Raw genomic sequence first — 25,567 nt, forward strand, 5'->3', positions numbered from 1 at the left:
TCAAAAAGGTTTATTATTAGGATTAATAATGTTGGGCCTAAATCTGTGATTTTAGGCACTTGGGTTTTCTTTATTTGAATAGTATATTTTTCTACTTCATCAAAAAGTAGACTTAAAATAAGTAAATAATCATAAAAAAGGACCTTACTTATAATTTTTATCTAGTTTGAGTAGTTTTTTTAATTTATAAGTCAAACCAAATATTGTTCTACTTATAATTTTTGACCTAAAAATAGGCAAGTGACTTCTTTTTCCTAACAGTTGTTTTCAAAAAGGTTTATTATTCGAATTAATAATGTGGGGCCTAAATCTGTGATTTTAGGCACTTAGGTTTTGTTTATTTGAATAGTATATTTTTCTACTTCGTCAAAAAGTAGACTTAAAATAAGTAAATAATCATAAAAAAAAGGGACCTTAAGATGTTGACAGTAGTTTCAAATATACAAGCTGAAATGAGATTGTTTTTTTCCCACAAATACTACTATAGAATAAATTTTGGCAAAGAAATTTTCAAAGTATCACACTACAAATATTATTGTAAGTTAGCCATTTACCATCTAGATTTATATGGACTGACCCAATACAAATATTACAACCACGGTAAAAAAAAAAAACAATTGGTTGAAAATAATAATTGAATTGGCATCTAATTCAAGTTGGAAATATTAAACGACATAGCATTTAATAGCAGAAGTGAACAAATACTTGCCATTCTTGTCATCTCGTAGTAAAGCTAGACTGAATCCACAGACAATAACCTGAAAATTGAGAAAAATTAGATGACACAAATATCGCACATGGACAAAACACATGCACATGCACTAATTAAATAAACAAGTATTTGTGCTTACTCAACAGAGGCTCTCAAGCTTTTCTAATCACGAAATGGTGTGAGATCAATGTCCATACTTATCTTCCCCTTACTTGCCCTCTTTGGTATTCCAACAAAATAAGCACCCACGTCAATATAGAATTTTTGGAATGACAAACCATACAAGAACATGATGAATGTTTGGCATTCAATAAATTTTTTACCTCCTATAAAATCTAGAATAAAATTTCAAAAACTCGATTTTCTATAGCATATGATTAGTCTACACTAATTTTCCCTTGGCAATGCAAATTGTTCCATCACCAGGCCTCAAAAAGGAGCGAAAGAAATGCAAGTCCATTGTAAATATATATCAAAAATCATGAAAGAATATCTCCACCTATGATGTATGGAATCCATGGGCATTTCTGCATTTCAAAAACGTTTCCTCATGTCCATTTCTCCTCATAAAATACCATTTTCCCATGTAAATTACATTTTCTGAGGAAATAGATCTTCACGTTTCTTTTCATTTGTTTTCTTGCAAAGCTGGCCCACTAATATCTAGTGATCAAAAAATGAATGAAGAGTGAGTGAGCAAACAAGCAAAACATAATCAATTACCACATGATAAGACCATGGGCAAAGGACCATGCATCTCGAGATTGTGTTGCTTAAAGACTGATTAACAAAACCAGCATTGTCACAGGCGGCAAGTGTGCGCCTGAGGCACTCGCCTAGGCACCAAGGCCAGACAAGGCAAGTCAAGGCGAGGCACAGGTGCCTGGGGTTCCTCTAAGAGAGCCGCCTTCAACTAGGGCTGCCTACGCACCGAGGCACTCTGTCACTTTGCCATCTCTAAACTTCAACTCATTACTTAAAATCCCTCAACTATTATTGAAGTAGCAAAATCCAAAATAAATCCAATTCATTTCAATATAACCAAACCGCAAGGTCTCAAAACTTTGTATAAACTATAGTTAAACAAAAGAAGAAAAAACACACAGAGAGACAAAGCGATAAGGATTTATTGGGCTGGATGTAGATGATGCAGTATAGGGTTTATTAACCGTGAAGTGTGGTAAAAAGGTAAGTATTTCAAGCTTATTGCAATTGATGTGGCTTTTTCTTCTCAATTATAAGATAAAAAATTTTGCATACATCATCTTCAGCTTTTCATTGACTAGTGACCAGAAAACTGGTAAAACATATATATATTTTTTTTACTCTAATAATAGTTGAGGGATTTCTAAGTGATGAATTGAAGTTCTAGGACGATAGAGTGATAGGGCTATAACTTAAAGACAATTAAGCCAAATCTAACTCATAAATATGGAACAAAAAAAAAAAAAAAAGAAGTGACTGAAAATTGGAAAGCCATTAAATAACTAGGCCAAAACTAATCTAACAATTAAAAAATAAGTGCACATGTAGAAAAAAAAAAAAAAAAAGGAAAGTGGCTAGAAATTGGTAAGATGAACCACCATTAAAAATTAGGTTAATATGAAATAAAAAAAAGAATTGATTGGAAATTGGAACCATTCGAGGATTCTAAATTCTAAATTCATCTAGAGTTCCTCACTTCACTCAGGCAAGCACCTAGGGTGGCACCTAGCGCCTCAGGCAATGGAGGACCTTGTCACCTCAAGGGCGCCTAGCGTTTTTGACAACACTAAACTAAACATAAAACATACCAATTCTGTATGTTTTTTCAATTTAAACAATTGTTTAGTTTGGCAACTCTTACCTCAAGTTCTGATATTTGTGGTCAGAATTAAGTACAGTATTTAAAGAAATCAAAATTAAAATTATGATTTGAAAGAGAAAATACAGTTGTCCTATTTATAATTGTTAGGACCAAACCAAATCAAAGAATCTTACTACGATAATAATGATTAGTACACAAACACAAACCCTGACACAACTTTGGTGGGTATTGGAAAAGAAAGGAATTCGTACCAAGTATATTAATACCATTAGAGTTACTATGAAAATGCAATCACTAGTCTGAGGACAACTGGAGGGGATACAGAGAAGTTCCCTATAATAGTTGGCTACATCAAGGATTTGCTTTGAGCTTATACTTATTTGTCCTACGAATGGATGATATTGTCCTAATAAATGAAGCTAGTGACGGAGTAAATCAAAAGTTGGAACTATGGAGGGGAACTTTTGGGGATAAGGGTTTTAACCTAGGCAGAAGTAAGACATAATACATGCTAGTATTTGTGCTTACTCAACAGAGGCTCTCAAGCTTTTCTAATCACGAAATGGTGTGAGATCAATGTCCATACTTCTCTTCCCCTTACTTGCCCTCTTTGGTATTCCAACAAAATAAGCACCCACATCAATATAGAATTTTGGAATGACAAACCATACAAGAACATGATGAAAGTTTGATATTCAATAAATTTATCCTGGGGAAGAAGGTAGAAAAGTTACCTCCTATAAAATCTAGAATAAAATTTCAAAAACTCAGATTTTGTATAGCATATGATTTGTCTACACTAATTTTCCCTTGGCAATGCAAATTGTTCCATCACCAGGCCTCAAAAAGGAGCGAAAGAAATGCAAGTCCATTGTTAATATATATCAAAAATCGTGAAATAATATCTCCACCTATGATGTAAGGAATCCATGGGCGTTTCTGCATTTCAAAAACGTTTCCTCATGTCCATTTCTCCTCTTTTTTTCATGTAAATTACATTTTAAACACTGTTTCCCACATCGTTTCTGAGGAAATAGATCTCCATGTTTCATTTCTCATTTGTTTTCTTGCAAAGCTGGCCCACTAATATCTAGTGATCAAAAAATGAATGAAGGATGAGTGAGCAAACAAGCAAAACATAATCAATTACCACATGATAAGACCATGGGCAAAGGACCATGCATCTCAAGATTGTGTTGCTTAAAAACTAATTAACAAAACCAGCATTGTCACAAGCGGCGAGTGTGCGCCCGAGGCACTCTCCTAGGCACCAAGGCCCTCTCCTAGGCACCAAGGCCAGACAAGGCAAGTCAAGGCGAGGCACAGGTGCCTGGGGTTCCTCTAAGAGAGGTGCCTTCAACTAGGGCTGCCCACGCACCAAGGCACAGCAAGGAGAGGCGAGAGGTAGGCAAGCGCCTCAAACTTATTTTGCTATTTCCCTAAAAAACTATAAGACTTTAAGGGTTTAGGTTAATAAATAATAGAAGTAAAAATAATGAAAAGAAAAGAAGAAGAGTGACTAGAAATTGGAAACCAGAATAGCAATTAAAATAATTAGGTCAAAATCTAACATATAAATATGGAAAAAAAGGAAGTCGCTAGAAATTGGGAAGTTAGAACACCATTAAATCATTATGTAAAATTTAACGGCTTATTTTCACCCATCATAGCTATATTATAGACTCTGTCATTTTTGCCAACTCTAAACTTCAACTCGTTACTTAAAATCCCTCAACTATTATTGGAAGAGCAAAATCCAAAATAAATCCAATTCATTTCAATATAACCAAGCCCCAAGTGTCAAAACTTTGTATAAACTATAGTTAAACAAAAGAAGAAGAAAAAACACACACAGAGAGATAAAGCGATAAGGATTTATTGGGCTGGATGTAGATGATGCAGTATTAGGGTTTATTAACTGTGAAGTGTGGTAAAAAAATAAGGATTTCAAGCTTATTACAATTGATGTGGCTTTTTCTTCTCAATTATTTGATACAAAATTCTACATACATCAGCTTCAGCTTTTCATTGACTAGTGACCAGAAAACTGGTAAAACATAATTTTTTTTTTAACTCTAATAATAGTTGAGGGATTTTTAAGTGATGAATTGAAGTCTAGGACGATAGAGTGATAGGGCTATAACTTAAAGACAATGGGTGAAAATTAAGCCAAATCTAACACACAAATATGGAACAAAAAATAAAAGAAAAAAGAAGTGACTGAAAATTGGAAAGTTGGACAGCCATTAAATAACTAGGTCAAAATCTAATCTAACAATTAAAAATGAGTGCACATGTAAAAAAAAAAAAAAAAAAAAAGGAAAATGGGTAGAAATTGGTAAGATGAGCCACCATTAAAAATTAGGTCAAATTAAAAAGGATAATATGAAAGTAAAAAAGAAGTGATTGGAAATTGGAACCATTCGAGAATTCTAAATTCTAAATTTATCTAGAAATACCTGACCTCACTCAGGCAAGCACCTAGCGCCTCAAGCAACGGAGGACCTCGTCACCTCAAGGGCGCCTAGCGTTTTTGACAACACTAAACAAAACATAAAACATAGCAATTCTGTATGTTTTTTCAATTTAAACAATTGTTTAGTTTGGCAACTCTTACCTCAAGTTCTGATATTTGTGTCAATTTGGGCTAATTATTGTAATTATCAAGAAAACCTCACCCTTTCTAGGATCAGAATCGGATCACACAATTCAAAGAAGATATTGTTTGAAGAATTTATTCACTTGAAAACTGTTGAATGCGAATACAAAGTTTAGTTATTTATATATTCAAAGTAATCCTAAACCTATAATGAATATACTAAGACTAAAATGTCCAGTGGGAAAATATTGCTAATATAATTAAGGAATTGTCAAATATTTTACTAGTCCCTCTGTCCTAAAAGGCTGTTACCTTATTCTTTTCACACAGTTGAAGAAAACATAATACTCTTTCCATCCTATTTTGTTTGCATGGTTTGACAAAACACACATATTAAGAATTTAGTCAACAAAAATTATTTTGCTCCTTTTCTCCCCTAACTCATTAAGATATTAATAAAAATCCTTCATTTAATGAATAATCATAAGGATTATTATGGAAAAAGTAATTGTTAAAATATATATATTTAAAAACTTTGCAAACATTTTGGGACATCCAAAAAAAGGAATAACAAGCAAACAAAACGGGACAGAGGGAGTAAATGTTAATGAGAAATAGTAAGCATGTGTGTCTATAAATGCAGCATTGCTGCCAGAGCAAGTTTCTAACATTGAACATATACAAAACCGGAATGCATGTGCTTATTAAAAACTTTGCTAAGAACTTACAGCTATTGCCATGAGCTCTTCAAGTAATTCCTCCAAATGGCGTAGAGGCTGTTATCATGAAAAAGCAAATATTGTTAGATAATGGTACTGCTGAAGAAAAAAAAAAAATCAATCTTGATCTGTCTGTCAGTTTGCATTAACTAAGAGCATACATCCAAATTGATTAAGGTTTCAGTGTGTTAGTCTTTTCATTTTCCTTATTTTAATATTCCTATTTAATGAAGTACAAACAGTCTTCAGCCTTTTCTATTCCTGATTAACTACTTGAGGAAAAACTTGATTGTGGTCAGAATTAAGTACAGTATTTAAAGAAATCAGAAATAAAATTATAATTTGAAAGAGAAAATACAGTTGTCCTATTTATAATAGTTAGGATGAAACCAAATCAAAGACTCTTACTATTCCTCATTAATTAACCTGCTTAATTAATTAGGAACATGAAAAGGCTAAAGACTTCACACACTTCATTGAATAGGAAGATTAAAAGAGAACCACTAACTTGTATTCAGAGAAAAGACATACATACTGTAGCAAGCAAGCCAAGTAAAAAACTCACCCATTGTGTTGGACCATCCACAGGAGCACTCAGAGGATCATCATGCACCTAAGCACCCAAAAAAAGATTTCAGAAGTCACAACTATAAAAAGTCTTCAAGCAAAAGCTCTTAAGATAGTGCTCGAGCTAAAAAGGACCGACAATACAAGTATAAACTAGCACCAAATAGTAAACTTGCCTCAACACTCAAGCATCATAATACCATAATATTCTAATACTACATTGATTATTTTCAGCAGATTCACCATACCTCCATAAAAATTCCATCTACCCCAACAGCAACTGCTGTCCTTGCAATACATGGTATCAATTCACGAAGACCTCCACTGGCAACACCACCACCATCCAACTGCATGTAAAGCAAAAATATAACCATTTGAAGAAGGAAAAAAACATTCCAGGATAGACTAGACATAGAACAGATGAATGGCCAAAGATACCAACAAAAAACAACACAAAATTACGATATCAATGATTAGGTCACAAACACAAACCCCAACACAACTTTGGTGGGTATTAGAAAAGAAAGGAATTCGTATCAAGTATATTAATACCATTAGAGATATATATGACAATGCAGTCACAAGTTTGAGGATGACTGGAGGGGATACAGAGAAGTTCCCTATAATAGTTGGCTACATCAAGGATTTGCTTTGAGCCTATGCTTATTTATCCTACAAATGGATGATATTGTCCTAATAAATAAAACTAGTGAGGGAGTAAATCAAAAGTTGGAACTATGGAGGAGAACTTTTGAGGATAATGGTTTTAAGCTAGGCAGAAGTAAGACATAATACATGCCAGTAAGCTTAATTTAAAGAAAAAACAGGAAAGGAGGTTAGATTAGAGGGTACATGGTACCAAGTACAATCAATTCAAATATCAAGGCTCTATCTAGGGGGGGGGTGGTCTCATAGACGAAGATGTTTCTCATAAAATCCAAGTATGATGGATGAAATGGAGGAGTGTTACCGGTGTACTATGCGTAGGAAGATACCTAATAAGGTGAAAGGTAAGTTCTATAGAATGGTGGTGTGACCAGCAATGCTAAATGGGAGTAAATGCTGGGCACCTAATACGCAACATGTCCACAATGCAAATGCTTAAATGTGTGGTCACAGGTTGGAAAAGATTAGAAAACATCACATTAACCAAAAAGTGAAAGTAGTGGAAATTGGAGATAAAATGAGAGAAGGACGCCTAAGATTGTATGGTCATGTATTATGTAGAACCTCACATGCCTGGTTTACAAATGTGATACTTTAGTAGTGGAGGGTGCAAAATAGGTAAGAGGTCAACCTAAAACTACCGCTAAGGATCTATGGCCTTTAAATATCAGTGAGGATATAGCTATGAATAGGATGGAATAAAAGTAAAAGGTTCATGAAGCATATCCTAGTTAGTTGTTACCTATTTTGTGTTTTATCCTATTTATTATTATATCAAATAATTTTAGAATGCCCTTCAAAATTTTAGTTTTATAGAAAGTATGTCCAAATTTTTCCAACTTATACTTTGGTTTGCCTTTTGATATTAATTTGATCAAAGTGAATCGTTAAACAAAAAATTCATATAGCCGACCTAACTAGTGTGGGACTACGGCTTGGTGGTTGTTGTTATATTAAAGATTGTGTTCTTACATACTAAATTATTGTTGTGGAAATTATGGAAAACATGATAACCTCAATTAATTAAGAATGCAATAGAACTATAGAAGTCACTATGAAACATAAAATGTAAGACAACTCACACCTTTTTCCCAGCAGGCTGTTGTAGTGAATGTGTCACATCAGCCACCTGTATTTATACATCCAATGATTAGGTCATTCAGATTGTAGTAGCGCCTAAATTTTAGAATATAAAGCATAGCAATAGCACAACATAAAAAATTATTTGAAGCATATTTATTTTGGAACTCAACATATGGACAAATGCAAAATCATCATGGACTTTTTGTTTCCACAAAAGATTCTTTTCCAGCTAATTTCTTAATACTTCCTCAACAGACTCATTTGCATCCTATCCAGTTCAGTTCAGCTCGACTAAGGCATAGAAGCTGCCCCCTTGCACAAAGGAAAACAATAACACTTGGTTAGCTATGTTTTGCTCATAGGACAAAGATTTGGCAAATGACCTGTTGAAATCTTTGTAATTAGAGTAAATATTATCTTTCCTAGTTTAGGTTTATTTCTATTTAGATTATTTCCTATATTGGAACAATGTTTGCATATATATATAGTAGAGTAGAGATTGGACAATAACAACACAATACAGAGAAATAAAACCTTCTCTTTTCAAAAAACTACATGGTATCAGAGCCTTCCCGTGATTTTTCGGCATAGGTTTTTTGTTCACAAACAGGTCTGAGTTTCGAGTAGCGCCACTAGGAGAGGAAGTTGGTTATCACTGCCCACTTCAGAAGGAGGAGCAACCGTCGATCGCCTTCTGGTCAAATTCCGTCGTCGTCCGATACACGCACCAACGGAAGTTTCTGGCCTTTCTTCACACGCTGGCACGTGCTGCATTTTTCGGTGACCTTTGCCAACATTTCTTGTTCTGATGGTCTTGTGTTGGTGCTGCGACTCAGACCCACTGGTCACGCAGTACCAGTTTTGACTTTGTGTTGGTTCCTTTTTTTGATTTGATCTCATGTACTGCTGCCTGTGTGATTTCCGGTTCCAGATTTTTGAATCAGCTATCAAATTTTTTAGGCTGACAGTATGGTTGGCCAAAAAAAAGGTAGATGTAGTTTTTCACTTGGAGAATCCTTCACTCCAGATTAGTTCAGTGAAGTTAGATGGCACAAATTACTTGGCTTGGTCTCAATCTTGTTTGCTATGCATTGAGGCTAGAGGTTTGCAGGGGTACCTTGACGGTGGAGCACCAACACCAGTTTCGACAGATCCAAGTTATAAAAAATGGAAATCAGAGAACTCCCTTATTATGTACTGGCCGATCAATTCTATGCAGCAACCATTTCACGAGGATATTTACTTCTTAATACAGCTAAGAAGATATGGGATGCCGCTTCACAGACTTACTCGCAAACTGGAAACTATACTCAGAGGTATGAATTGCGACAGAAAGTTCATGAAACCAAGCAGAGAGATCTGACTATCACTCAGTATTTTGCGAAACTTAGTGGGTTATGTCAGGAACTGGATTATTACCTAGACTTTCAAGCAAAATGTACCGATGATGCGACTCAAGTTCAGAAGTTGATTGAAGTAGAACATGTGTATGATTTTCTGGCTGGCCGAAATAACGAGTATGATCAGATTCAAGTCCAAGTTCTTGGACGAGATCTTTTTCCATCCCTGCGACAAGCATACCATTTGTACAGCAAGAGGAGACTAGGAGGAGTGCTATGGTTCACAGATCTATAATTAATAAAGCAGGGTTGATTGCTAATTCTGCAAGAGAACAGATACAGGCTACAAAGAGCGATTCTTCAGACAGAGATCAATTATTTTGTGACTATTGCAGTAAGAACATGCATACTAAGGAGTTTTGCTGGACATAACAAGAACGGCCAACTAAAGGGCGTGTAGGGATGCAGGTCAGTTCTTCTAGACCACAGACACATATCTGATACTGGAGCTTTATCTAAGGAACCATCTACTACTGGTAGTTTTTCTGATAAGCAAATTCAGTCCCTGAAACGATTATTGTCACAGCTTGATTCTTCCTCAACTCAGACTGCAGCCTCTAATTTTGTTAATTCAGGTAATGCTTTTCTTACCTTTCTTGCAAAAAATGCAAAACCCTCTTGGTTTACAGATTCAACAGCAAATAAACATAGAACAGGCTCTATAAAACATTTCCTCACATATTCTAAGTATCAAGGCACAAACAAAATTCACATTATGAATGGCTCCTTAGTATCGATTGCTAGCACAGGTCCTATTGACTGTACTTCCAATATTAAACTCTCCTCTGTTCTTCATGTTCCTAGATTCCCTATTAATCTGTTATTTGTTAGCTTAATCACAAAAGCGCTTATTGCAAAGTAACTTTTTATCCTACTCATTGTATATTTCAGGACTGAACACGGGGAGAACAATTGGTAGTGGTAGCTTGCGCGATGGACTGTATCTGTTAGATGACGTTTGTTGTTTTTCAAATCCGGGTATTAGTCAAGCTTTGTTAGGAACTTCTAGAAATCCTTCCCATGAAATTATTCAATGGCATAGGACATTAGGACATTCCTCTTTTTTTGTTTTAGGACATTTATTTCCCACTTTGTTTGCTAAGTGTGATTTTGATTCATTAGTATGTGATGCGTGTGAACTTGCCAAACACAGCAAGCATTCTTATTCTCCAATTAATAATAAAAGTTTGATTCCTTTTGCTACTATTCATTCTGATGTATGGGGTCCTACTAAAACTCTCTCTTTTTGGTTATAGATGGTTTGTGACCTTTATTGCACTAGATTGACTTGGGTTTATTTGATGAAAACAAAAAATGAAGTTTTTTCGTGTTTTCAGAACTTCCATAAAATAATTTGTACTCAGTTTGATGCTCATGTTCAAATCCTAAGAACTGATAATGGTACTGAATACATAAATGCAGATTTTCGTACCCATTTAGATTCTAATGGTATTATCCATCAAACTAGTTGTGTCAATACTAATGCTCAAAATAGCATGGCCTAAAGGAAAAGTAGGCATTTACTGGAAGTAGCTAGGTCTCTTATGTTTACTATGAATCTTCCCAAACCATATTGGGGGATGCTATTTTGACTACTGCTTACCTTATCAATCATATGTCTCTTCGTACTTCAAATTTTCAAACTCCATTAGAGGTTCTTCAAGGAAAAAACTCTTACATTGTACCTCCTAAGGTCTTTGGCTGTGTTTGTTTTGTTCATCAAAATGGTCTAAGAAAATTTGATCCTAGAGCCTTGAAGTGTGTGTTTGTTGGTTACTCTACTACTAAAAAAGGATACAAATGCTATTATCCTTCTTCTCGGAAATCCTTCATAAGTATGGATGTTACCTTTCCGGAATTTGAGTCTTATTTTCCTTCCCAATCACCTCTTTAGAGGGAGAAATACCTGATGGAAGAGGTCATGGATGACATTCGTTTCTAGGGGGAGATACCTGTAGACATAGATAATAAGAGAGACCAACCACCGAAACCTCCAGAAAGATTGGATAGACCTGATTTGAAAACCTACATACGGCGGACTAATACAGATACAATCATGGAGCATGAGACCGCTGATCAACCGTCCTATCCAATTTCAAGCCCTGAAAATACAGAAGAACAAGAACCTAGTGAGTCTTCTTTAATCCTTGTTGATTCTAATCCTAATCTTGATTCTAGCCCGTCTGACGACCTTGATATTTCTATTGCTCTTATAAAAGGAGTTAGAACATGCACTAAACATCCCATCTCCCATTTTATCTCCTATAATGCTCTATCCCCTTCCTATAGAGCCTTCGTTTTGTCTGTTTCTTCTGTTTCTATACCGCAGGAGTGACAAGAGGCATTATAGGACTCAAAATGGAAGGTTGCAATGGTTGAGGAAATGAGAGCTTTGGCACAAAACGAGACATGGGATCTTGTAATTCCTCCACCCGGAAAGAAATCAATTGGATGTAAATGGGTGTTCACAGTTAAACATAGGGCAGATGGTTCAATTGAGAGGTACAAGGCTAGATTGGTAGCCAGAGGGTTCAATCAAACCTATAGAGCTGATTACCAGGAAATATTTGCCCTATAACCAAGATGAACACAATTAGAATTTTGTTGTCTTGTGCAGCCAATTTTGACTGGGAGTTGCATCAATTTGATGTATAAAACGCTTTTCTACATGGTGATTTGAAAGAACAGGTATATATGGAGATTCCTCCTGGATTTGATGATGACAAGACCAGAGGAAAAGTTTGCAAGCTGAAGAAGTCATTATATGGGCTGAAGCAATCACCAAGAGCATGGTTTGAAAGGTTTAGTAAAGCTATGCTTTCTTTCGAGTACATTCAGAGTGATGTTGATTATACTTTGTTCATTAAATATCATGAAGGTAAAATCACATTGCTTATTGTTTATGTTGATGATATAGTGATGACTGGAAATAATGAAGAAGAAATGACTCACTTGAGAAGTTTATTAGCTAGGGAATTTGAGATGAAAGATTTCGGAAAATTGAGATATTTTCTTGGGATAGAAGTTGCTAGATCAAAAAAAGGGATATTTATTTCTCAAAGAAAGTACATCCTTGATCTCCTTTAAAAAACTGGTATGTTGGGATTTAAACCTGCAGACTCACCTAATGAAGCCAATCATAAGCTTCAAGCTGGAGTGGGAAGTCCAGTTGATGTTGGCAGGTATTAGAGATTGGTCGGGAGGTTTATTTATCTTGCCCACACTAGACCAGATATTGCCTATGCTGTAAGTTTAGTGATTCAGTACATGCATGACCCTCGGGAGTCTCACTTAGAAGCTTTGCATCGAATTCTAAGATATTTAAAATCAGCTCCAGGTAGAGGACTTTTATTTTCTAAACATGGCCATTTGACAATAACAGGCTATATAGAAGCGAATTGGGCTGGTTCCCTTGATGACAGGAGATCAACCTCAGGTTATTGTGCTTTTGTTGGAGGAAACCTGGTCATATGGAGAAGCAAGAAGCAGGCTGTTGTTGCAAGGTCCAGTGCAAAAGCTAAATAAATGACATAAGGAATTTGTGAACTACTATGGTTGCACAGATTAATGGAAGAATTAAAGTTGGTTGAAACAACAAATATATCCTTGTTTTGTAATAGCAAGCAGCCATCAGTATTATGAATAATCCAGTCTAGCATGATCGAACTAAGCACATAGAGATTGATCATCACTTTATAAAATAGAAGATAGTTGAAGGTTTTATGTGTCTCCTATATAGCTTCAAAAGAATAACTAGCTGATGTTTTCACAAAGGGTTTGAATAGCAAGTTGTTTCATTCTTTAGTTTGCAAGTTGGGCATGTATAGGATCTATGCACCAACTTGAGGGGGAGTGTGAAATCTTTGTAATTAGAGTAAATATTGTCTTTCCTAGTTTATTTTTATTCCTAATTAGAGTAAATATTGTCTTTCCTAGTTTAGGCTGGAACCCTTGCCTCATTGTATTTTCTTTAGCAAAATACAGACCGCAAAGGTTTTGTTTAGTGTCTAAATCAGTAAACCTACAACAATGTTGGGTGAAGTCTAATGAAGGATCCAATTTGTTTGTATCCAAATTGATAAAATTAAAAGAATGGCACATAATTGTAAAAACTTGCCAAAGTTCCAAATTTATCTTGCCAACGGGCCTGCTCTTTGCAGAGAAGAAGAAGACATGAATTTAAGTATCACAGAAGCTAAAACCAAAACAAAACTATTTGACTTACAACAGGACAATCAGCATCCCTCATCCACTCCAAATTACGCGGATCAACAATTAAATCACCTGCAAACAAAAGTGCACATGTAAGATGAAATTAAAACAGATAAGAAAAAGATATTTGTGATCCATAAAATATTAAATCCAAAAATGTTCCAAATTGGTTTATATACCACAGAAATAATTCATAAAAAGCTAATACAAAATACATTAGCCAAATAACTCAATTATGCAAGGGTTTGACTTGCGTTGAACGAAATGCAAGAGTAGCTGCTTCTCAGGGCATACAGTATTAACATGCGCCTAGAAAAATTCTCAACAGTTTCCTGATTATTTCATCAACATTCTCATAAAACAACTATAATTAATGAAAAAAGAAAATAATTCTCCTTGAAAAAATAATGATAATCAGTAAATCAATCATTTCTCTAAAGGTGTCAACTGTGAGATCAGATTCAACCTTCAAACCTTAAATGTAAACTAGGCTCAAATAACTAATCAGATTTAGATGCTGAAAAAGGATCAAAGAAAAAATTTGAAATAATTACTTCAGACAGAAAACTCAGCAATTGTTTACTTCATACGATAAAACTGTCGTAATTTATGAAAGGATTCAGAAAAATCACATTAGAAAAACTCATACTTTGGGTGAATTTATATTTAAGTGCTCCAATTTGTACATTCATTCTTATTTGAATTGCCATGCATACATCAAGGCTCTACTTTCTCCAAAATTCTGTTGAAAAATGACATGAGTGCTCACATGCCTATTTAGGTGGAATTTTTCCTTCTTTTGCTTACCTTAGCACAAATTTCAGGTAATAGGGCCCCAATGCCCACATCAATCAATATCCAGTGAAAAGCTCAACATGAATCTCATAAAAGGTGGAGCTTTCATCTCCATGTCAACATTTCAATGACAGTAAGTTCACACTTGAGTAGAAAAATATTATCACTTTATGCACTTGATTTAAATATAAATCTTTTTGAAGCTCAAGCACTTTCAGTGTAAACATTTCCAAGGAAAATTAGCAGCTAGTTTAATAAGAAAGTTCTATTGGTAGTTTACTTGATATGCTGAGTATCTTGGAGCGGAAAGAATAGCAAGTCACTACAATAACTGTACTTTGAGAGAACTCTTGAGTATTTTATTAGAGTGGAGGCTTGCAGTTAGAATTATCGCAATTACATAGAAAAGATATCTCAGTTAGGTTTTACATAAACAAAGTTTTGATTATCTTTTTTATGGTAATCAAACATTGAATAATATTGTGAATTTATTGTGGAAAAATATTTTCTTGATTTGTATTTCATCAATAGGGACACACATATATATACACACATACAAGATACTATAAAACTATTAGGAATCTAACTCCTAACAGAGTTCTATTTACAACTAATCCTTAACACTCCCCCTCAAGTTGGAGCATAGATGTTAATCATGCCCATTACAAAGACAGTCCACCCGAGGTCCATTTAGAGCTTTAGTAAAGATATCTCCTAACTATTCACTTGTTTTAACATGCACTGTAGAGATAACACCCTGTTGTATCTTTTCACGAATGAAATGACAATCAATCTCGATATGTTTCGTTCGTTCATGGAATACTGGATTTGATGCAATGTGAAAAGCAGCTTGATTATCACACCATAACTTTGAAGGCAAGGATGACTTGAAGCCAATTTCCTCTAACAACTGACGAATCCAAATTAATTCACAAGCAGATTGTGCCATAGCTCGATATTCTGATTCAGCACTCGATCGTGAGACTACATTTTGTTTCTTGCTCCTCCACGATGTCAAGTTTCCACCCACAAAGACACAATATCCTGAAGTTAATCTTCTATCAACCTTCGAACCTGCCCAATCCACATCTGAAAAACACTCAATGTCCAAATGCCCATGATTACTGTAAAGCAGGTCACGACCTGGATTACCTTTCAAGTAGCACAAAATCTGTCCTAAAGCTTCCCGATGGATAAGAGTAGGAGAAGACATAAACTGGCTTAAGACGCTCACAGAGTAAACAATATCTGGACGTGTTACTGTAAGATAATTCAATTTGCCCACTAACCTTCTATACATCTCAGGATCATCAAATAGCTCACCATCAATTGAAAGTTGCAAATTAGGAGTCATTGGAGCACTGCAAGGCTTGGCACCCAACTTTCCAGTTTCCTTCAGTAAATCAAGGACATATTTCCTTTGAGATAAAAAGATGCCTCTCTTACACCTAGACACTTCAATAACCAAAAAATACTTCAACAATCCTAAGTCTTTTGTCTGGAACTGAGTTTGGAGAAATGACTTGAGTGATGTGATGCCGGCTGAATCACTCCCTGTAATAACAATACCATCAACATAAACCACAAGTAGAATCAAACCAGTCTTAGTACTTCTGAAAAATACAGAATGATCAGAAGTACTCTTCTGCATGCCAAATTGATGTACCGCATTGCAAAATCTACCAAACCAAGCTCGAGGACTCTGTTTTAGGCCATAAAGAGATTTTCAAAGTTTACACACTTTACCCGACTCCCCCTGAGCAACAAAGCCTGGTGGTTGCTCTATGTAAACTTTCTCCTGAAGATCCCCATGAAGAAAGGCATTCTTAACGTCCAGCTGATGTAAAGGCCAGTCAAAAGTAGCTGCTAAAGAAATAAATAAACGAACAGAAGACAATTTGGTGACGGGAGAAAAAGTATCAGAATAATCAAGGCCATAAATCTGAGAATAGCCCTTTGCAACTAATCGAGCCTTGAGACGAGCAACAGACCCATCAGGATTCACCTTAACGGAGAAAACCCACTTACAACCAATAGCTTTCTTACCTGCCGGGAGAAGCACAAGATCCCAAGTACCATTAGTATCTAAGGCAGTCATCTCCTCTTTCATTGCTGCACACCAACCAGGATGAGACAAAGCTTGGGCAACAGTTGTAGGTATAGAGACAGAGTCTAGGTTACTTACAAAACAACGAGATGAAGAAGAAAGATGATCATAACTGACAAAAGGGGAAATAGGATAGGTACACTTGCGTTTACCTTTTCGAAGAGCAATCGAAAGGTCAAGGTCTGACTGGGGAGTGGATGGCACAGGCTCAGGTTGAGTGGAGGGAACCGGATCTTCTGTTGAAGCGGCAGGTGGAGGAAGTGAGTCAAGAGTTCCTGGTCTCCTGGAATAAACCTGTTCAAAACGAGGGCGAGCAGATGCTGGTGCAGGAGCTGGGACAGGTTCAGGAATAGGAGCAGGAGAGTTATGAAATTGCCGGATAGCATAAACTAAAAACTCATCATCGTCCCCCTCACTCTTATATATAGAAGAAGGAAAAAATGGACTATTCTCCAAAAATGTGACATATGCAGAAATAATATAATGGTCAAGATCGGGAGAGAAACAACGATAACCTTTTTGACGCCGAGAATACCCAAGGAAAACACAACGAAGGGACTTTGGATCTAATTTGGAAACCTGTGGATGAACATCACGAACAAAACAAGTACAAACAAAAATACGAGGTTCAATGGGAAACAGAAGCTTCGAAGGAAACAAGACATTATAAGGAATTTCGCCATTAAGAACAGAAGAAGGCATGCGATTAATCAAAAAACATGCAGTAGAGACAACATCAGCCCAAAAATGTTTAGGGACCTTCATTTGGAATAGAAGTGCCCTAGCAACCTCAAGAAGATGTCGATTTTTTCGTTCTGCAACCCCATTTTGAGAGGGAGTATCAACACAAGATGTTTGATGGAGGATACCATTCTGTGACATATAAGATTGGAAAGAACTAGATAGATATTCTTTAGCATTATCACTGTGCAATATGCGAACAGAGGTATTAAATTGAGTTTTAATTTTAGCACAAAAGGAACAAAAAATAGAGAATATCTCAAAACGAGTTTTCATTAAAAATAACCAAGTAACACAAGAATAATCATCCACAAAAGTCACAAAATACAGAAAGCCAGTTTTAGAAATAACAGAACATGGACCCCAAACATCAGAATGAACTAACTCAAAAGGGGATGAAACTCGTTTATTTACTCGAGGAACTAAAGGTAAACGATGATGTTTGGCAAATTGACAAGATTCACATTCTAAAATTGACAAAGACTGAAACTGCGGACACAACTTCTTTAAAGTAAACAATGAAGGATGACCCAAACGGTAATGAACCTCAAGAGGAGATAGACCACCAGCACAAGCCAGAGATAACGAAACGCGTTCATCCAGAAGATAGAGGCCACCAAACTCACGTCCTCTACCAATAATCCGCTTCGTCAAAAGATCCTGAAACACACAATATGTAGGATAAAATTTAACACAACAATTTAATATACGAGTAATTTTGCTAACCGACAGTAGATTAAACGAAAAACGAGGCAAGCAAAAAACAGAAGACAATGGAAGAGATGGAATGGGATTGGCAGTGCCAATACACGTGACAGAAGATGTGGACCCATCAGCTAGAGTAACATGACGATTAAATTGTTTAGGTTCTTTTAATGATGATAAGAGACTAGGGTTACCTGTCATGTGATCTATGCAACCAGAATCAATGACCCACTCTGATGAGATAGACATAAGACATGAAGGAGTACCTGAATTGGCAGCAGCAGCAATCGAGGAATCAGCAGACTTAGAAGAACGGTATCTAGAGAGCTCAGCATACTCCGTAGCAGAAATTGTTACAGTGTTATCAGAAGAAGTAACTGCAGAATCTTGAGTGACCAAATTTACCCTTGGTGGCTTATTGATCAGTTTCTTGCAATACCGTTTAGTGTGACCAGGTTCATGGCAATAATGGCAGATAAGAATACTTGCCTCTCGAGTAATTGGTCCATTACTACGATTATTTCCTCCTCGTTCTCTGTTTCCTGGTTGCCTAGATACCTGATTACGACTCACAAGGGCACTATTATCAGAAGGGGAAGGGGTATGAGAACCCTCAGTACGGAGCAATCTAGCAAAAGTCTCCTGAAGAGAGGTAACATCACTGCCTGAAAGAACCTGTGATTTGGCAGTTTCAAAAACCGGAGCAAGACCTGCAAGAAAACTCATCACAGCCATTTGTTCTCGTTGGGTCTGTTGAACCTTAACAACGGGACTAAAAGGCAATAAAACATTAAGTTCCTCATAAATCTTCTTAAATTCCATGAAATAGGCTGTAAGGGGCTTATCTTGCTGGTCGGCTCGATAAAAACCTTTGCAGACCTCGTACATACGAGACAGATTACCTTTTCCCGAGTACAAGAATTCAAGATATTCCACTAATTATTTAACAAACTCACAATGATTGATTAACTCAACCACTTCACTGTCAATAGAATTGCGAATCAGTAGAAACAACTTAGCATCTTCCCTGAGCCAACGTTGTCTGGTGTCACCAGTTGGTGGATCATCAATTAGATGATCATCTTTTTCAACACTCCGCAAATAAATTCTAATTGTCTTACTCCAATCTAAATAATTAGGTCCTTTTAATTTATGTTCTGTGATTTTATTCATTGCTGGGATCAATTCAGAAATAGTAGTTTTAGAATCTGTAGATGCGAGATCCATTATTAATAAAAACTGAACACCCTACCAGCAACGCAGAAAGAGATACCAAAAAACAATAGCCTTTCAAAAGCAAACAGGAACCTGAAACGCCGAATTGACAAAAACTGAGAACGCCCCTACCAAAACTTCGCCGGATTGGAAAAACAACCACCTGAGTAGATTGCTGAAGTTGAAACGAAGCCAGAGAACTATTTCTGATCGCCGGAAATAGCCGGACGCGCAGCCATGCGCCGACGCGTGGTACTGTAGCAGAAAACAAAAGCGGCGCGTGTTGCCCACGCGCAGGGAATCCGGTGACCGGATTTGGACGGAACGCCGATCGGCAGCTGAGGAACCTTCTGAGGTAGGCGGTGAGACAAAACGGTGACCCTAGAACTGTCACCGAGACAGACAGCCGCTGGAATTTCAACGCAAACGGAAAAAAAAAAGTTTAACGAGCCAAAGGCTCTGATACCATGTGAATTTATTGTGGAAAAAAATTTTCTTAATTTGTATTTCATCAATAGGGACACACATATATATACACACATACAAGATACTATAAACCTATTAGGAATCTAACTCCTAACAGAATTCTATTTACAACTAATCCTTAACAAATATCATAGTTGGGTAGTTTCATTTTTGGCAATAAAAAACTTATTCCTCTGTCTCTTTGTTTCCCTCTTCCTTGTTCTTCTTCTTCTTTTTCATATTTTTTTTTTTTTAATTTTTCGTATGTGTCATCTGTTCTCACTACACAATCAAATCCCAATTGTTTCCCTACCACCCAGGCAAGATAAACCTAAAGTCCTTAAGTTGCTTAAATTGTTCCAATCTCTCTCAGACCCTTGCAAAGAAAATTATTAAGCTCAATTCAGGCAAGAAGTTGAACTTCATTTAATTACACTGATCACCATTTATTGAATGATAATTTTAAAATAAAAAAATAAAAAACGTTTGTCAAAAGCACAAGGTATTCAAGACATTGATACAAACTTACTATAGCCAAACATAGTTCCACGCTCACAAACCATCACATTTGAATTTCCAGCCAATCTAACCTTCTCAGCAGAATTTATCATGACCTGTACATTTTAGCAATTATTAGTTAGGCAAACAACAATATACACAGATGAAACTGTATCTCAAAAAATTTTAATCCAAATATCTGAAAGAGGATTCCATAATAACAAAAGGAATGACACTCACAGAAGGAGCACAGAACTGGCCTTTCTTAATATTGATAATTTTCCCAGTTTTTGCAGCTGCAACTAGAAGATCTGTCTGATTGGTATCATCAAAAAGAAAATGAGATGTTTTCCCTAGGTTGGTGAGGGGGTCAAAAAAACATGTAATTCAAATTGAAAACAAAGTCACAATTTCTCGTCGCTTAAGAACTGGGTCATGGAAAAAAAGAATCAGCTTCACCTGACGGCATAAAAACGCAGGAATTTGTATGATATCTGCAATTCTACCAACTGCTTCACACTAGTCAAATCAAATAAAAACTCAAGTAAAAAATAGTAAAAAACAAAAAACTCAAGTAATCAACTAAGACTGACCAAATTGTCAGAATCTACTATTATTGAATTTTGAAGAACTTTATATTTATTTCAAGAAAAATAAGAAAGAAGAACTAACTCCCAGCTTCACATTTAGAATTCCTTCGGCTTAGTTACTATGGCTAAAGTACACCACACAACAGTTGTTGAAATTTTATTGCCAGAAATAAATAACAAAAAGTTACAAGCATGGTTAGTTGTAGACACAAATAAATCCTTAAACCTTTAAGACATTAGTCAACTCTAAACTCTAATCCTAATCCTATAAAGAGGACTTTCATACAACACATAAGAACAATGATTTACTAGACCAATAAGAATTCAAAAAAATAACCTCAAATATACATAAATATAAGACTCTTCAAAACTACAGAGTTCTCACTAAGGTCCCAAACAGTCTAGCGTATGGAATCTTAAAAAATAATTGGTACCCACATCGGCACATCAGTTACATATAGGTATATAAGTACATAAGCAAAAGTGTTTAATAATAGCAACAAATTGCCATTAGAACAACAATAATAAAATTATAACCTAAATATAAAGAGATATGACACGCAAATATATTAAACATATGGTGCAGAACATAAAGCAAACAGAATTCGCACAAGATTCTGAAAATATAGAATCTTTTTGTGGATAAGCTTGAGAAAAAGGTGTTAAATGCGCTTATATTTGGAGTGCCAGTCTTTTACTTCTAACAATTTGGCTTTTGTAAATTTCATAGATTGCTTCTCTTTTTCCCCTTTAGAAGATAATTAAAATGCATAAGCTCCATCTTCACAAGAATAGCAAGAAATAACAGCTTTTGCATCATTCATAAACTTTCCTTCTATGGATCAACAAAAAGAAAATGACATAAAAACAAGATGGCCACAATAGATAAGGAACTCAAGAAATATCAACCCAGAAGAATTGACTACCTGGATAGTTTCGTGCACATCAGTAATAATAGGGATGTCATACGCTATTTTAACCTTCTCAAGAATCTGCCACCAAAAATGGAAAAGGTAACACTTATCATCAAAGTTTCTGCAACCTGGACTCGTTAAGGAAAATCTTATTGTCAAAAGAAGTAGCCATAGCACAATACTGGATAGAAAATGCAGAACTTTTTAAGTAACAAAGTTACCAAGAAGCCCGTGTCTAGTTAACATACATTAGGTTTACATTGTTCTAATCATCGGTGTATCAGAAGGTATAACCATAGAAGAAAAATAGTAAATGTGAAGAAAAGCATGAACCATCATAATGTCAAAAAACATTTCTCTAGACTCAAATTTGAGTTTCCTATTCAATAACAATGATAAAAGCTGTAATTACGAGACCATTTGAATATCAATTTCTGCTCCATGTGAACCACCATTTTCTAAATGGAAAAAGATATGCTGAAGTACCTGATGCAAGAGCATCCAAGACTAGTTCAGAAGTTTTCTTTTAGTTTCCTTCTTTATTTAGAATTCTTAATTAAATTAAAGAATGTTAATTAATTAGGAATAATTTTTCAGCTTTACTTAGGATTTAGCTAAATAGGAATATTATTCAGTCTAGGACAATAAACTAATTAGGAATATTTTTCAGCATAGAATTAGGATTTGTCCTAACTAATACAAATAGGACAGCAGCAATTAGTTTTAGCTATTGATTTTTATCTATGAATTCAGAATTTTAATTCTAAGGGTTTCTTTGATACCGATATGTTATTTTGTTCCAACCAAAATCATCCTATTCTAACCCTAATTGTTAAGAGTTAATTGCCCTATATTTTTCCCCTGCGTTAAGTGGTATCAGGGCACAAAAAGATCCTGAATTGCTGCAGGATTTTTTTTTCTTGTTCTATTATAAACCATGTTTGGTAGAGGGAGAGATCGAAGTAGAGGTAATCAGTCCCAACAAACAGAGATGGCTGAGCTATTGCGAATGATTGAGGATTTGACCCTGTACAAGCCTTGCAGTGTCAGGAACCCATGGAAGCCCGAATGGAGATTCCGGAAGGCAACCACAAACAACTCAAGGTTCAAGAGGATCTTGAGATTGATGAAGTCAAGGATGTAAACCCTTTTCATGAAGCTGGACCCGCAAATCGAGCGGCACGAAGTGGATTGGAAGAGTTGTCACTAAACGCCCTTGATTTGAATGGTGAAGGGATGAAGATTGAAGTAGCTGATCTTCATGGAGAGTTACATGCAGCAGACTATTTAGATTGGGGAATAACAACATTGTTGGATGTTGATGAACCTAAGGAGAGTGGAAAGGAGAAAGAAGTTTCATATTTTGATGATCAAAACAGTGAAGGCAGCAACAAGGACCTTATGGAACCAATCTATGATGAGTATGATGATGAAGACGAGCAAGAAATTGACCTAGTTTCTACCCAAGGAGAAAATACTGTCACTCAGCAGGTTCTTATCACACCTAAAATAGAAGAACAAAAAGATTGGAACATTGAAGGTGGAAAAACAAAGGAAGATTGTTATTTTTCATAAAAGTATTTGCTTGTGGATGTTGATAGCATAAAACTGTCAAAAGCAGATTGTTTGAAGCAAGTAGTCCATGAAATTGAAATACATCTTCAAGCAAGAAGGCTAGTGCAAACACGAAAAATTCTTTTTGTTGAACCAGCTTTGCTTGCTCAAAAAAATGATGGATTATTTGAACGGCTTGTGATGTTGGTTGCCCTTGCAAAAGTCTTAAGCACGTGGTATTCTAAGGAGAAGTTTACACAAATTGATCCTATTCTCATGGCTGAAATCTCTACGCTTTTCTCGTCGAAGTTGAGTTCCTTTCAAACCTGAGGAGAATGATGCAGGAGCATCCAAGACTAGTTCAGAAGTTTTCTTCTAGTTTCCTTCTTTATTTAGAATTAATTAAATTAAAGAATTTTAGTTAATAAGGAATAATTTTTCAGTTTTACTTAGGATTTAGCTAAATAGGAATATTATTCAGTCTAGGACAATAAACTAATTAGGAATATTTTTCAGTATAGAATTAGGATTTGTGCTAACTCATACAAATAGGACAGCAGCAATTAGTTTTAGCTATTGTTTTTTATCTATGAATTCAGAATTTTAATTCTAAGGGTTTCTTTGAAACCGATATGTTATTTTGTTCCAACCAAAACCATCCTATTCTAGCCCTAATTCTTGAGAGTTAATTGCCCTATATTTTTCCCCTGCATTAGTACCCTATTCTGGAATTCAACTCAATAACTATCTTTCATCAATATATAAATCATTTCAGTAAATGAACTAGCCAACAAGCCTAATATTGCTTAATTTGTATTGAATATATCCAGCACATTAATTAGCACATGAACTACAAGGGCACACATCGCCAAACCTATAACTAACAATATACTGACATCCCTCCTTGATTAGAAATGAGTTTTTCATTCAATTTAACATTCAACTGAAAACTAGTTTCGGCAAAATAATATATAAAGCTGAAATAGCATCAGTCAGCTACCCATAATTGCTCATTGCTCATGACACTTGATTTCTTTTTGTGTAAGGATTTTATCTTGAGATCCTATAGAAACTCCACCACATAAAAAATAAATAAATGAAAAAGCCGTCAAATGGTTGAATCAACCTTATGTTCACTACTCTTGCATTGGTCTTACTAATTAATCATGAAAGCCTCTTATCTTTAATATTATGAATTTGCATTGAGAATTAAATTTCGCCTGATAATATTTGCACTCCTAATGCCTAAAAGAAAGAGAAACACACCTTCAAGCCTTCACTCATCCCTGGACCACGAAATGACTTCGAGGATGTTCTATTTGCTTTATCAAAGCTTGACTTAAAAACCAATGGCAAACCAACTCTACAAGATAAGAAAACAATAATGATACCAGAGCTATGTAAGATAATACAGTAAATAATACAAAGAAAATTCAAAAAAATAAAAATAAAAAACTTACCGAAAAGAAAGGCAAAATATATTATCATAATTATTCATATATTTCCTATTGAACCAAGCAAGAACCATTCTGTAATACCAGTTCTCTCCTACCAAATCGTAAAGTAGCCTACCAAACCTACTTTGCTGTAATGGCCTTGAGGTGCTTGGCCATTTTGAGAATGTGTTCCTCAGATTCAATCACATTGGGCCCTGCCATTAAGAAAAATGGCTTTGCTGCCTGTTAAAACACAAACCCAAGGTCACATTAAGCAAATATACAGAAACCACAATCTAAAGCTCTGCAAATCTAACTCATTAAAAATTTGAAACCTTGAGTTGGTTATATAGCAGCGTAGAAGAATCCATCTCCTGCAGTTATCATTTTCAGATGGATGTGAGTGAGTGAAACAAATAAGCAGCCAAATTAACAAAAGAAACGTCCTAACCATCTCATTTTCACTTCTAAAACCAAAAACAGATCCTGCATTGGCTGCTGTAGCCATCCAAATATGCACAGACACAGAGGGAGAAAGTAGAAAGAGAAACAAACAAAGCCTAAATAGAAAGAAAGAGAACAGGAAAAATAGACGCCTCAAATACCTCGACCAAGAAGCCTTCCCACAGGCCTACGCTTCTCGAGGGAAGGGGCTTCGAGTGTTGGAGCTGAAAGCAGAAAAAACCAATCGCCGCAACGTACGTTTCCAACAGAGAGTGAGTGACGCGTCAATGCTGAGAATGGGAGAGACTGTGACACAGTGGAACCGAATGAATAGCGTA

At 35.6% G+C, this 25,567-nt stretch overlaps 1 protein-coding gene across 4 annotated transcripts; it reads right to left on the reverse strand.

The window, feature by feature from the left end:
• Nucleotides 1–439: 439 nt before the first annotated feature.
• On the reverse strand, nt 440–25,567 carry LOC105640037 (2-dehydro-3-deoxyphosphooctonate aldolase 1). Of its 4 annotated transcripts, XM_089718921.1 has the most exons (15): nt 25,237–25,352; nt 25,121–25,159; nt 24,931–25,028; nt 24,616–24,712; nt 21,808–21,873; nt 20,751–20,810; nt 20,532–20,606; nt 20,323–20,407; nt 13,779–13,837; nt 8,155–8,199; nt 6,653–6,751; nt 6,403–6,450; nt 5,847–5,894; nt 852–931; nt 440–758 (listed from the first exon to the last, which is right to left on the reverse strand). In XM_089718921.1, the coding sequence occupies exons 1-14, from the start codon at nt 25,291–25,293 to the stop codon at nt 875–877; spliced, it is 933 nt and encodes a 310-aa protein (XP_089575047.1). In that variant the 5' UTR covers nt 25,294–25,352; the 3' UTR covers nt 440–758; nt 852–874. The 4 variants fall into 4 exon arrangements, with proteins under 4 accessions (XP_089575047.1, XP_089575049.1, XP_089575046.1 ...); XM_089718923.1 differs by lacking the exons at nt 852–931; nt 25,237–25,352 and adding an exon at nt 25,391–25,567; XM_089718920.1 differs by lacking the exon at nt 852–931 and having other exon boundaries at nt 25,237–25,354.

This window comes from Jatropha curcas, chromosome 3 (genome assembly GCF_041381405.1).
Source record: "Jatropha curcas cultivar XTBG-Jc1 chromosome 3, XTBG_Jcur_1.0, whole genome shotgun sequence".
NCBI lineage: Eukaryota > Viridiplantae > Streptophyta > Magnoliopsida > Malpighiales > Euphorbiaceae > Jatropha > Jatropha curcas.

Coding starts and splice junctions, on each gene's coding strand:
- LOC105640037 (XM_089718920.1), bottom strand. CDS start 25,293: ATGGCTACAGCAGCCAATGCAGGATCTGTTTTTGGTTTTAGAAGTGAA. Junction 25,160..25,236: donor TTAGAAGTGAAAATGAGATG/GTTAGGACGTTT, acceptor TGATAACTGCAG/GAGATGGATTCTTCTACGCT. Junction 21,874..24,615: donor GGATGAGTGAAGGCTTGAAG/GTGTGTTTCTCT, acceptor TTTTGGTGGCAG/ATTCTTGAGAAGGTTAAAAT.